The 13,889-nt window shown below is 45.6% G+C and overlaps 1 protein-coding gene across 2 annotated transcripts in view; it reads right to left on the reverse strand.

The window, feature by feature from the left end:
• TENT4B (terminal nucleotidyltransferase 4B) overlaps positions 1–6,603 on the reverse strand; it is a 49,643-nt gene extending 43,040 nt beyond the window's left edge. The window contains exon 1 of one of the 2 annotated variants that reach the window (XM_053400199.1): positions 5,428–6,603. In XM_053400199.1, coding sequence (XP_053256174.1) covers positions 5,428–6,206 — 779 coding nt within the window. In that variant the 5' untranslated portion in view covers positions 6,207–6,603. The remainder of the gene's footprint in view (positions 1–5,427) is intronic. The other variant, XM_053400198.1, reaches the window with a different exon arrangement.
• Between the last annotated feature and the right edge of the window lie 7,286 nt (positions 6,604–13,889).

Genomic DNA, 13,889 nt, shown 5'->3' on the forward strand with positions numbered 1-13,889 from the left:
TTTTGGCAAAGAGATGACCCTGCTTTGAAGGCTGGGGCCTTCCAATCCTACAATTTATTATTTTAAACTCAACATGTATTTCATGTCTAAATCAGACCCTGTAGCTTGATGGGTGACTAGGAAGGAAGCTAAGCTTGCTTGAGTTCACTGAAATTCCAGTGCTGGAGGAGGACTGTTAGTACAGTGGTACCTCGGGTTACATACGCTTCAGGTTACAGACTCCGCTAACCCAGAAACAGTGCTTCAGGTTAAGAACTTTGCTTCAGGGTGAGAACAGAAATCGTGCTCCGGTGGTGCGGCGGCAGCAGGAGGCCCCATTAGCTAAAGTGGTGCTTCAGGTTAAGAACAGTTTCAGGTTAAGTACGGACCTCTGGAACGAATTAAGTACTTAACCCGAGGTACCACTGTAAGTGGTAGTGCTGATCAGCTTGAGAAACAGTACAGGTAGGAAATGGTTTTGATTCACTGGGAGGGGGTACAACATGCTTCACATGTGTGAAGCCCAAATTTCCATCTCTGATCTTGATACTTAAAAGGATCTGAGATAGCAGAGCAAAACCTATTATTATTATTATCATCATCATCATTAATTGAATTTATATACCGCCCTATACCTGGGGGTCTCAGGGCGGTTCACAGAATAAATCTATACCTGTAATGCTGGAGATCTACTGCTGTCAAGGCATGCAGCATTTGACTAGATGGATCAATGGCCTGACCCAATGTAAGACTGTTCTTTAACCAAAGCTTGCAACTGGATGAGCACCACTAGCAGAAGATACTAATACTACTCAGAGCAAGCTAAAAGGTTAAGTAGCCAGCACTGCTAGCATCTTGTAACACTGCAGTCAGGAAAGATATACAGTGGTACCTACGGTTAAGAACTTAATTCGTTCTGGAGGTCCGTTCTGAACAGTCTGAAACTGTTCTTAACCTGAAGCTAATGTCACCGCACCGCCACCACGCAATTTCTGTTCTCATCTTGAAGCAAAGTTCTTAACCCGGGGTACTATTTCTGGGTTAGTGGAGTCTGTAACCTGAAGTACCACTGTAATGGGATCAGAGTGCTGGCCAGAGCAGTGGCTAATCATGTATCTATAATGCTACACCATGAAAGCAATTTATTTTTGCAAGACAGACAGGTTATTAGGGAAACAAGGTGCTGTAAGAATAAATAACTATGTGATAAACTAGAGTTTAGGACAGACACACAACAGCTGGAACATTTCAACACTGAAGCCCATGAGAGAACGGTGGGTTCTGCCATACAGGATGTTCAAGCTCTGATTTCCTGCAATGAACAGGGAGTTTGAATAGATGGCCTACAAGGCTCTCTACAACCATAACAAAAACATCAGAAGATTTTGTCCACAAGTATTATACTGACCAGTTTTCTGAGATCCAAAACTATCCGCAAAGGTTTGAAGATGTAGTGCGTATTAACAAAGAATAAAATTATAAATATAATCATATTTTTGTTAGGATTACATTTTAAATGATCATCATTATAACACTTAGGTCAACACAGGAGTTGCCAAGATGAAAGATCATGAGATCTGCTTTGAGCAACGATTACTAATCTGAGGTGATGATTATCTTGAGGTGTTTTTTTTTATGCAGCCTTATTCTGACTGCGACTACAGAGCACAATATTAGTTTACCTCACAAGTCAATGCATCTGAGTAGCACACACTATTTCCTATGCTTTCTCAACACCCAATGCCCAACTGTGGTTGCATTTGGACGTAATGTTCAACTATGGCTTAGAGTTATGTGCATGACCCTTGGGCTTGTTAGCTCTACCCTCTGGCATGACCAAAAGCTTTCATTTCCATTTACATGGTTAGTCTGAAGTATTATTTGGGAAACAAGCCAAATTCAAAATGTGGTTTATGATCCTGGCTTGTTTCCCAGCCACAATTGAAACAAACCACATTCTGAGCTTAGGCACCTCAAGAACTTTGGTTAGCAGGTGGGGTATAAATACCCCTGAATACATAAAATAAATAACAGAACACAGTTAACTAAGCAAAACTTCCAATCTCCTCCTTGCATCCACCCCAGAAAAAGAGCTGAACTATGATATGATGTGATGTATGAATGGACAGACTGTAGTTACAGCTTGGCATCTGGGGGCTGCTATGCCTAGAGACAGTAGCGATGAGCTGATAGAAAGGGCTGTAGCTTCATGTTAAGAGTATTTGCTTTGCATACAGAAGGTCCCAGGTAAAATCCTGTTCAGCCAGGGATAGGAAAGACTCCTGGTCTGAAGTCCTGGAGAACGGCTGCCAGTCTGTATAGCCAATACTGTACTAGAAGGGCCTACAGTCTGACTCAATAGAAGGCAGTTTCCTATGGACCTAAATGACAGTAGATACACAGCTCTAAACCATGATTTGGTTACATGTTTGGAAGCACAAACTATGGCTTGGGATCTAAACTATGTTTATCACAGAGCATCAAACTACTGAATTTAATACCCACACTAAAACAGGGGACAGTACTTAAAGAAATGCACAAAAACAACATCTAACAGACAATCAAGCCTCAGCCACTTTCAGAAGTACAGTACAAGCCTATCTCAAAATTACCGGATTCCCCAGAAGAGAAAACAGTGCACATGGAGAAAAGGTTTGTCCATTAAACTACAAATTTCTACAATAGTAATTGATATTATAAAAATGCAAAGTAAGACTTCTATACCTGTCTGCAAGATGGAAGGGGAGGTGATTTTTCATAATCTGCTTTGCAGGAGAAACTTACAGGAGTTCCATTCTTTGAAACCAGATTTGTCAACAGAAAGTTTGGGAATTCTAAATGGAACTCTTTTCTTCAGCTTAAGCAAACACTTTGCACTCCAGAGGTAACATTACATTTACTGCAAAGATTCATATGGGTCCCACATGCCTTGAAGCAGGTTCTAAGAGAGACATATACTGCTACCTGAATAAATCCACATGCAACACCAGCAATAAATATGCAGCTAAAATATTCTCTCTTCTACACATTCTAACCGTCTGTGATTGTGGGACAATGTGTCCACCCTGCAATGAAAAACAATAATGCTGACTCTGCAATGGCACCAGCATTTGTAAAATTAGAAAGTAATGAGAAGTCGGGGTAAAAATCGCTGAAACGTTTCCATATATACACAAGATTATTACGATTAAAGATACACAAATCAAACAAGTAAAAGCTGCATACTACTTTGAAAATCCAAAGGCCAAATTTTTTTGCTGAACACTGCAGGTTGTAACTAATGTTAGTTCTACCCAGAGCAGACCCCCTAAACTAAATGGGCATGACTAACACATTGTTGACAGATGTTACATATTGCTGTAAAAATCATTTGAAGTGTACTATAACACAGTGAATGTGGAATGCTACTACAGTTAAAAAAAAATTCCCAAGCACAGAAGAAACAGGCAGCATGGCCACTTCCTAGAGAACTTTAAAATGCTAGCAATGTCAAAAAATAAAAGCAAAAAGAGCAGACAGGATATGATGGAGGCACAGGAATGGGGCTTTGTGCACAGGTGGGGCATTTTAAGACACGTTGAAATACCTTACATTTAATTTAACAAACGTGTGTGTAACGTGCCATGGAGGAGTTGTGCATCAACTGCGCAGATGACTTTCTTCCACGCCCTCTTTGTACTGCACACAGGCAAAACATTTGTATTCAGAAAGGCACCTATCTCCTGGGACCTTGCATAATGTAACATTATGAGTGACAAAGATTCTCTTTAGAAAATGTGGATTGTACAGAAAATCAAGTCTTTGCAGGAGCCGATAGATGAGCCGATAGATGACATCCCCTTCCCTGATGTGTTGAACACACAGGCCTTGGTAAAACCCCAAATGTATAGCCCCTGAATGCCATGCTCCTTTTCTCTGTGTGTAGTAGGCTTCCTGGCCCACGCACTACCATGCACTGGAACACATGCTGCGACAGCACAGAAAGACTCAACCCTCAGCGTGTCCTTTGATACCGTGCACATGTGCACCTATTGCTGTGGTACTCAAACACATGAGTAGCATGCATTTACTAATTTTCTTCCCTCCATAGAAAAAAATTTGCACCTGAGTGCTTCTCCACCCTTTTACATGTCCAATGACCAAATAGCACACCACAGCAAAAATATATAATCTGCGTAACAGGAGATGTGAAAGCTCCCCCCCTTCCTGCATTTCAACTTGGATGCACATAGCACACAATGGTAGAGGAATCCCCATATTCAAAAGAAACAAAGAAAGGGGTGCACTAGATCCCAATTTGAGAGAAGGAAGAGAGAAAGAGAGAGACTGACTTGCATCACAGATAGGAACAGGAACATATTCTTGCTTCCCACGCCATGTGCTCCTGGGCCAAGATTGCCAGACAGCATTTTAAAGAGACCACCCCCTATTAAAGCACATCATTTGCTGCAGAATAAAATGAAAAATGCTACAAGAATCTCACATACGCAACTCATATGAGTTATTGTGGATCTCCAGATTAAAAAATGAAACAGTAATACAGGGGTCTTGATGGCCACATGTTCTCCCCTATGCACCCACCCAATGGCCATTATGCTAACTGCACCCCAAATTCTGTCAAATTCAAACCTGAGCAGCTGACAAATCTGGCCAATCCCCAAACACACTCCAGACCCTTTCAGACCTCTGCAGCAAGACAACTCTGTCCCCTGCCCCAATGCCAAAAAGTAAGAGCACAACAGCATTGCCTTGAGCGGCAATCATTTAATCCAGACTAGCCCGCAAAAACAATCCTTCAACAAACCTATTCCACCATATATTTTCCAGCCTAACCTAGCTACCATCCCAACCACCTTCCTGACACTGGTATCACTGCCGCAAGTTCTTCATCCCAGCTTGTAGGTATGAGCTTTTGGCCAAGTTTCTACTTCTGTCCAGTATTTCTCAATGCTAGCCTATGAGCAGGGGGGGGGGCTCAAACAGCACTGGAGCACAGCTATGGAAATCTCAATGCTAAAGGATCCTTGAAAAAGAAGGAGGAATCCGCCAGCACATGTGGAATAGCACAGCCTGGCCACTGAGTAACTTCTGCCCCCCAGGCACCTGGGACTCGACCTGTGGGGCCTACCTCTAGGTCCAAAGGTATAGAAACACTTAAAAAGAAAAAAGGAGGTAAAAGGAAAAGTGAACGAATGAACCTTTGCCTGGAATACTTGTTCTTACCAATCGATACATTAAGTACACATTGCCGGGAAGCAACTGCTCCACCGTTTTATAACCTTGACTAGGGCCTAGTCACACTACCCGCCCCTTTTATTTTCCCTATCCTAACCCCACTTCCCCCTCCCCGATGTGATCCCCTTCCCGAAGCCTCCCTCCACGGTGGAAAAAAAGAGATACTGGGGGTTGGGAGAGAGGGAGAAAGAAGCCCCATGTTGGTCTCCTCACCCCACCACTCCTTGGCTGTAGTTCGCCTTCTTCCACGGGGTGCCGGTGTAGGCGGGCTCGTCCGGGCCAGCTTGCGGCCTCCCCAGGGGCCCGTCCCCCGGCGCCGGGATCCCGCTCTCCCCGGCGGGCCCGAGCAGGAGGGTGTAATTGAGCCCGAAGGTGCTGGCCTTGTTGTCGCGCTTCCTCTTGTTGCTGGCGGCCGAAGAACCCGAGCCGGCGGGCGGCGATGAAGTGGAAGACGAAGAAGGGCCAGCTGCCGAAGAAGCGGCGGCGGCGGCCGCCGGGGAAGGAGAAGAGGCGGCGGCGGTGGAAGAAGAAATAGAAGACGAGGAGGAGGAAGAGACGGCCGCGACAGGAGGCGCTGGGGCTGCAGCCGCTGCCCGGGCGCCGGGCCTGCCTGCCCAGGCGGTGGCGACCGGCGGCTGCGGCGAGGAGGCCTGCCGCCGGTGGAGGTGGTTGTGCTGCTGGTGGTTGGCGCTCTCGAGCGGCAGGAAGTCGGGCTGAGGGTCGCAGCGGGGGCCGCGGGACATGCCCGGCGGCGAGGCCGGGCCGACCCCGGGGTTGGCGGCGGCGGCGGCGGTGTTGCTGCTGCTGCTGCTGGAGGAGGCGGCCGAGGCGGGCTGCTGCTGTTGCTGCTGCTGGGCGCGCTGCTGCTCGTGCTGCTGCTGCTGCTGGAAGTAGAGATTGCGGACCCCTTGCGTGGTCTCCCAGATCTGCATCCACAGGCGGTTCGAGGGGCCGAGCTGCTCTGGCTGGAACCAGGCGATCCGGGGATCCATCAAACGGGGACCCGGCCCTCGAGAGACTGGGCGGCGGCGGCGGCTACTCCTCCCCCGCCTGGCCCGGCCCGGCCCAGCCCAGCCGGCCGAGAGCGCGGCGGCGCACACCGGCTCGCAGCGCTAATGGCGGGCGGACGAAGGCGGCGGCGGCGGCGAGCAATTCAGAGAGAAAAGGGAGACTCTCCTCCGCTGCGCTGTGTCGGCGGCGGCGCCCTCCTCCTCCTCTGCCCAGTGAAATGACTGGCGGTCCGGGGCGAGAGAGGTCGGCCGGGCGCTGAGTGGCTTCCTCCTTGCTTGGGCTGCTCCCACTATCGCTGCTCCTTCGCCGCCGCCTCCAGCACACAGCAACCCCCGCCCCTCTCGGCGAGCGAGGCGGGGCCCTGGCGAAGAGGTGGCCGCCGCCGCCGCCGCACGGGCCGCGCGTAATAAAGGCGTGGGAGGAAGACGGAGGAGGAGGAGGAGCAGGCGGCGGCGACGACGGGAGAACCGCGCTGTGGCCGGGCTTGGCTGCTGCCGAAAGCGTGCGCGGTTCAGGGCTCGGCTAGGCCCGGCCTGGCTCAGCCTGCCTCTGCCGTCGTCGTCGTCCTTCTCCCCCTCAGGCGCGCTCCAGTCCATGCATCCTCCACCATGGCACACGGGCCGCGCTGTACACTAAGCACGCACGCTTCTTTTCTCCTTTAGAGATTATTACTGTTACCATCACCATCGTTATTTCGTGATATAACAATAGCTCTTACGTCGTTCTTTCACTTGGGATGGGGTGGGGGGACACAGACACAGCGAAGAAGCTCCCGCGTTCTTCCGGAGGAGGAGAAGGCGCGTTTCTGGGGTCATAGAAGGGGGAGCCCTTAAAAAGGCTGACCCGGGATCATGGGGCTGGTCGTGTCGTCTTACCCCCACCCCCGCGTCCCATTTCTTTCCGCCGCGTGAAAGGGGCCATCACGTAACTCCCATCATGGCAAGAGTCCAGAGGTGCAGCCATGTTAAGTCCTGGTTACGGCAAGCGCCAAAATCGAGACCTCTCGGCGCCTTCGAGGGCTTGGGCTGCCATCCTGTATATACGCGCTGAACTGGGAGCGAGTCCCATTTGAACGGGAAAGGACTTCACTCCTGAGCGGGGCAGGCGCAGGGTTGCGCTGAAACTGATTTTATTGCGGTATGGGCTTCTGTGGACTAGAGGCCATTTTATCAGAACACAAACACACACCCGAGGCATTTAAAATATGTGTAACACAAAATGTAGTCTTGTGGCACCTTAAAAGGACTGCTTCACTTAATGCTGCAGAAACTTTCAGGGAGCTACACCAGCGGCGTACTTCGGCTGTTCAGCCTAAGCCTCACCATAACTAGCTGGTGCTTTGAACATTAAAAATCCTAGCAACAGTACTCCTGTAAGAACAAAAGAAGCTCCGGTTGAATCAGGTTTATGACCCAACTATTCCTGCATCCTGTTGTTCATCCAGATGCCTGTGGGAATCCTGCTGCAAGTAGGATTCGGGCACAAGAGCCCTCTCCCCTCCTGTGGTTTTCAGCAACTGGTATTCAGAAGCATTGCTGCCTCCAACTTCCATGAATTTGCCTAATCTTTTAGAGCTATCTAAGTCTGTGGCTATCATCACTGCCTCATGTATGTGAGCAAGTGTCATAGTTTAACTATGTGCTGCATGAATAAGTTATTCTTATTATCTGCCCTACATCTCCCACTGTTCAGCTTCACTGGATGTCCACAAATTGTACTATTATGAGAGTGGAAAAACAACTTTTCTCTATCCGCTTTCTCCATGCCATGTATACTTTTATAAACTTCTATCATGACCAGAGCCATAGCTAGGTGATCTTGCGCCCCTGGCAGAACTGTCCAGATTGCACCCCCTAGCCATGGACAAATTATCTCTTCTTTCCAACTCTCCTCCATTCAGTTCACTCTCTATTGAAAACCATTTCTTATGAGGCAATAATCAATATTTATATTTATGGACATATTTTAGCCGATTTTGCACCCCCCCCATCGTCTGCACCCCTGGCGGAGGCCCACCTCACCACCCCTAGCTACGACCCGGATCATGACACCTCTTTCTCATCTTTTCTCTAAACTAAAATATCCAAGACATCACAACCTTTCTTCATAGGGGAGTTGCCTGCAATGACAAGATAATAAATTTATTTGTTGACAAGCTGCTATTTCTTCATGCTACCCCAACCCCAAATCTGTCACCCCTACCATCCCTATGATTGTTTTAATACAGGGCAGTCTTAACTTCTCATTCCAAGTGGACCACAATAGTACTTCAAAATGGAACCTGCAAATCGCACACTGCCTTGTTGTGCAGAGGGCGAGGCCAAAAATTGACGCCCCACCAGACCAGCATGCTGCCTTCCCAAAGGGATAAGTGAGGCACCAAGCTTTGAAAAGGAGGCACAAGGGTCAGGCAGGGTCCTAGAGCTCTCCAATGTTCTTCCCAAAGCTGGGAAAGCACTAACTAGGCTTTGGAAAGGAGGCTAGAGTAAGGTTACCAGATTTTTTTCAATAATCCGGGGACACTTTTCAACTTCAATGGATTTTGTATGGGGACTGATTTGTAAATCTGGGGACTGTCCCCGGGAAATGGGGACGTCTGGTAACCTTAGGCTAGAGGCCCGTAGGACCCTGTCAGAGCCCTCAAGCCTCTTTCCCAAAGCCCAGAATCTTGCTTTCCTGGCTTTGGGAAGGCAGTTCAAGAGCTGTAGGGAGGGTGTCAAATGTTTCCAAGGGCTGCCAAAAAAGGCACTGAGGGCTTCACGTGGCCCTTGGACTGCATGTTAGACCATCCTGCTCTAATAGTTCATTTATGTCACTTTACATTGTAAGAGGCCTTGTACACTATCCTCACCACCTACTGCTCTCACACACCTCCATGCACGCAAACCTTTTGCTGGAGAGACAACACCACACACTCTCCTTCAGTTGCTGTCTGTGTCCATTACCTTCATAAACAGATGTACCATCTCTCCTTTAGGCCTGCCTGCATTCTATCCACCATACCAATTGGTTTTTCATACCATGCCTCCTCTGTGGAACTTGTGAAGTACCGTAATACTAAAGATAGTCACTTTGATTATGAGTAGAGCGCATCGGTCAGCTCTCTACGTACTTACTAATGCTATGCTTCGCTAACACATATAGGATTAAATAAGTTTGCCAAATTCACATTCCCAGGTCCTGACAGCTCCCCCAATTTTGTTTTAAATTTAAGGACTTGGTCAAGACAGAACAATAACCAAGCCTGACAAAATCATTTAATTAAATGGGAAATAATATTACAGCTGCAGCTCAGTAGCAAAGCATCCTAGCTTAAATGCCCAGCATCTTCAGGTAGGGCTGGGAAACATTCATTTGAAATCCTGGAGAGCTGCCATCAGTGTAGACAATACTGAGCGACATGGACCAATATAAAGCCACTTTCTATCTTCCATCTGGAAACAATGATTTGCCTCTGGTAATAAGAAGCTAATTTTGCAAAATTCAATAAAATGAGACTAATTTGTGATAAAAGTGCACCATTTCCCCCTTTAGTCTCATTTTTATGATCCCAAGCAGGTAAGGAAAGCAAGCTTTATTGAACTCTTTCTCTCTGTAGTATTGGACTAACAGGCTATATTCAGCGTGGGTCAACCGCACTGCAGGCTTGTCTTACAACATTGCTTCCAGAAATGCATAGACCACAGCACCTTTTACTTTCCAGCTTTATCTTCCGATTCCCACCTTCCCCCAGCTTCTTTCAATCCATAGATTGGCTTATAACCATTATGCCTTTTTCTGACTTACGCAGTGGCTCTGACTTTCTCCACCTTTTTTTGCTTTTTAATTCACTTTATAGAATATGGTAATCATCAAACTCACTGCCATTAGAGTGATCCTTCCTTTTTCAGATACTTGATTGTTTCTTCATGTTGTGCTTTGGTTATCTTCCCTTTCTGCTCTTATCCATGAGTTTTCCTCCCAGATTTATTAATCATGTTCACATATTTTGTAGTATACAAAATGTTTGCTATTATTCACAAAAGTGAAAGAAGTGTATAGCCCAGACTAGATGGCAGTGAAAGAATGAGACTTACTATGGGAACATCCATTGAGGTTACTTCTTTGTCCCCATACCACCCCCACAAATATCTTTTAAATGATAAATGGGCACCCCTTTTCCACTATCACAAGGTCAGGTTCAAAAAAGGGACTTCTGCGGGTCCCTTTTTTTTGAACCATTATTATCAACATGAGAAATGTGTGTTATATAAACACACACACACTTATTAAATGCTGGGAGGGGGCAGCCAAAGAGCTGAGGTCAGCAATACAGCATGCAAGTAAGTGAAGACAGTGTTGGTAGATGTATTAGAAAACTGGTAGATGTATTAGATAACCAGATAAACTGTCTGGTTGACTAAAGGGATAGTCCTTGTTCAAGTGCAAACTTCTATAGTTGTTACAGTGATACCTCGGTTACATACGCTTCAGGTTACATACACTTCAGGTTACAGACTCCGCTAACCCAGAAATAGTACCTGTATACTGTGCAGTGTACAGGGGTTTAAATATTAAAACCAGCACTTTGAAACAGTCAGGAAAATACTGCAGTTGATCCAGAACTGATGAGATTTACAGTGGTACCTCAGGTTACATACGCCTCAGGTTACATACGCTTCAGGTTACAGACTCCACTAACCCAGAAATAGTGCTTCAGGTTAAGAACTTTGCTTCAGGATGAGAACAGAAATAGTTCTCCAGCGGCGCAGCAGCAGCAGGAGGCCCCATTAGCTAAAGTGGTGCTTCAGGTTAAGAACAGTTTCAGGTTAAGAACGGACCTCCAGAACGAATTAAGTACTTAACCTGAGGTACCACTGTAATGTCTTTCAGAACACATTTGTTTGAGACCTCCGGGTACAGGGCAGTATATAAATTCAATAAAAAATTAAGAATAAGAATAACGTTCAACATAGTATTCAGGGCCTGAACTAGTTTCTGCAGGTCAGCAATTTCAGGCCTTAAAAAGCATACTAAATGCTAAATATGTGAGTGTCCTTTCTGGAGAACACCTTGCTACCCCTTCTTCCACAAACAAAAGTTCATCGAAACCATTAGCAAAAATAATTCACAGAATCTTAACCACTATGAAGCCACATAAACAAAGTAGTTTGTCAAGTTGAAAAGATCTGAAGGAGTAACAAAAAATGTTACGTTATTTACTTGTACTTGTGTCCCTCTATCACTCAAATGCATTCTGCACTTGACAGGGATGGGGAACCTGTGGCCCTCTAGATGTTGCTAGACTCGAACTCCCATCAACTCCAGCCAGCATGGCCAATGGTCAGGGATGATGGGAACTTTAGTTCAACAACATATAGAAGGCCACACTCCCCTTCACTGAGCTAGACCAGGCTTCCTCAACCTCAGCCCCCCAGATGTTTTTGGCCTACAACTCCCATGATCCCTAGCTAGCAGGACCAGTGGTCAGGGATGATGGGAATTGTAGTCTCAGAACATCTGGAGGGCAGAGGTTGAGCAAGCCTGAGCTAGACCATACCACCTACAGTGGCATGCCTGGCAGCAATCTAATCTGGCATTTGCAGAAATTGTAGATAGCTATGAAGAAAACTGCACCTACAAAGAATGGTCGAACACCCAAATCTTGGGAATTTGTTTTACAGATGGGGGGGCGGGGAAACACTTATTGCCAAAGACATCACATGACAATTGTAAGGTGAATCCCACACCCCAAGGCATTAGTGTTGCTCAGTAGCAAAAGACAAATATATTCCACTAGAAGCACTGACCTTTTTCGTCTTGCCCAAAATGAGCATCTAAACCCTTCACTCAGCAAGGCATATCAACTGGTCTGATCAAAATAAGAATCTGAGATGAGAGTTATTATTTGGATACTATAACATTTTCTCTCTCTCATACATACACACTTCGCTGAATAAAAAGGAAGCTGAAGTACAGTCCTATGGAGATTCCCAGGGAACCTGCCCCAACAATAACATCAAATTGCTTCGAAGCAATTTGTTGTTATTCTGTCTCTCACAGCTACAATAAACCTACCATTAAAATTATGGACTGGTCATTTCTTCGTCGGAGGGCAAACGGGCAAAAGGTAGTGAAGCAATAAACACAGGTCTCAATTAACTGGGTAAGGGAGATTGCTTTGTTTTCATTCAAGTTTCCTCATTCTGATTGTATATAAAAAAGGTTTCAATTGTTTCGCTTACCAAAGGCTCACAGAGATTTTCCATCTCTGAATGCATGATTAAAATTGCTTTGAGCAGATGGTGTGTAAAAATGTACTAAGTGGAAGCTTGATTTCTAAATGTGTAGCACCTCCCACCAAAACAATGCAGGAAATTAGCCAGCAGCAGGTACTGTTTATATTGTGTTTGTATTTAGCAACATGAAAGTGCTATCAGCCAGAACAATATGAAGAGACAGAGGCATGGCCTCTGTAAATCCTCAGCATGAGATTCTCTTATCCCAGAAAAGTTGATGCTGAGATTTTCAGAGCAAGAAGTTCCAGGTGGCGCCTTCACGCTACCTACAGCTCTGTCTGATATTGTCAACAGACACCGCTTGCAACTTCTACTCCTTTCTCACCACACCATGGCAAAACCCAAAAGGTTTAAGAGAAGGAAAGCAGAGAAAGCAAGCACTTAACAATCACTGCCAAGAATTTTCTCTCTGATTCCTGCCACCCTCATGCAGAACTAGCAATGTGTTTGTGGAGAGAAAATGTCCCTATGAAAGCAGGAGTATGGCTAAGGTGGTCAGTTTATCATGTCTTTAGAGGTATTGTTTATTTCCTAGATCTGGAGTCGTGTGATTATTTTTGTCAGCCAGGGATATAAACACAAATCAGAAATTCCCCATTATCACAGGGCTTCAGCATGTCCAATATTTTACGTATTTTGTGTGATTGCAATTCATGTCATGCCCCTCCACCCCCACAACTTAAGACAAATAGGTACTTAATGGTTCTGAATCACTTTTCAAATAAAATACTATTCAGTTAAAACTTGGTTTACTAGACAGAATCCTTCCAACTTGTAATCTCAACAATGTATATTTTAGCACATCTGCAAATACTTTAAAAATATTTATTTATATGCATCCAAGTTTAGTGCAAAAACACTAAACTATGTGTGAGCCACTATGATGTAGCTCATTTACCTGCCCATTTGAAACATCACGAGATTACCTTTTCTATGCAAGGTAGGGAGGAGACACTGATCAAATAGCCTTTTTTCTCTATCCAACAATACACAATTTTAAAAAAAGAAAAACCCTCATAGATTTTTGGGCAGGGGGGATATTAAGAAACAAAATAAAGTGTATTTTCTTGGCTTCTGTATATTACCCTAGTATACCGTATTTTTCCATGTATAAGACTAGGTCCTCCCCCTAAAAAATAATGTCCAAAATTTGGGGGTGTCTTATACACGGGGGCCATCTCCCCCCATTTTCTTAAATCGGAGTCCCCAAAAATAGGGGTTGTCTTATACATGGGGGCATCTTATAGACGGAAAAATACAGTATATAACAGTTTCAAGGTGATATGACAACAGTCTATGCTACAAATGGTAGAAGAATAATATGCTGAAGATTCTTCTGCTGTGTTGCTCAGGAAGCCTTCTGCAAGTTGACACCTTAGAAGACCT

Source organism: Podarcis raffonei, chromosome 8 (assembly GCF_027172205.1).
Source record: "Podarcis raffonei isolate rPodRaf1 chromosome 8, rPodRaf1.pri, whole genome shotgun sequence".
NCBI lineage: Eukaryota > Metazoa > Chordata > Lepidosauria > Squamata > Lacertidae > Podarcis > Podarcis raffonei.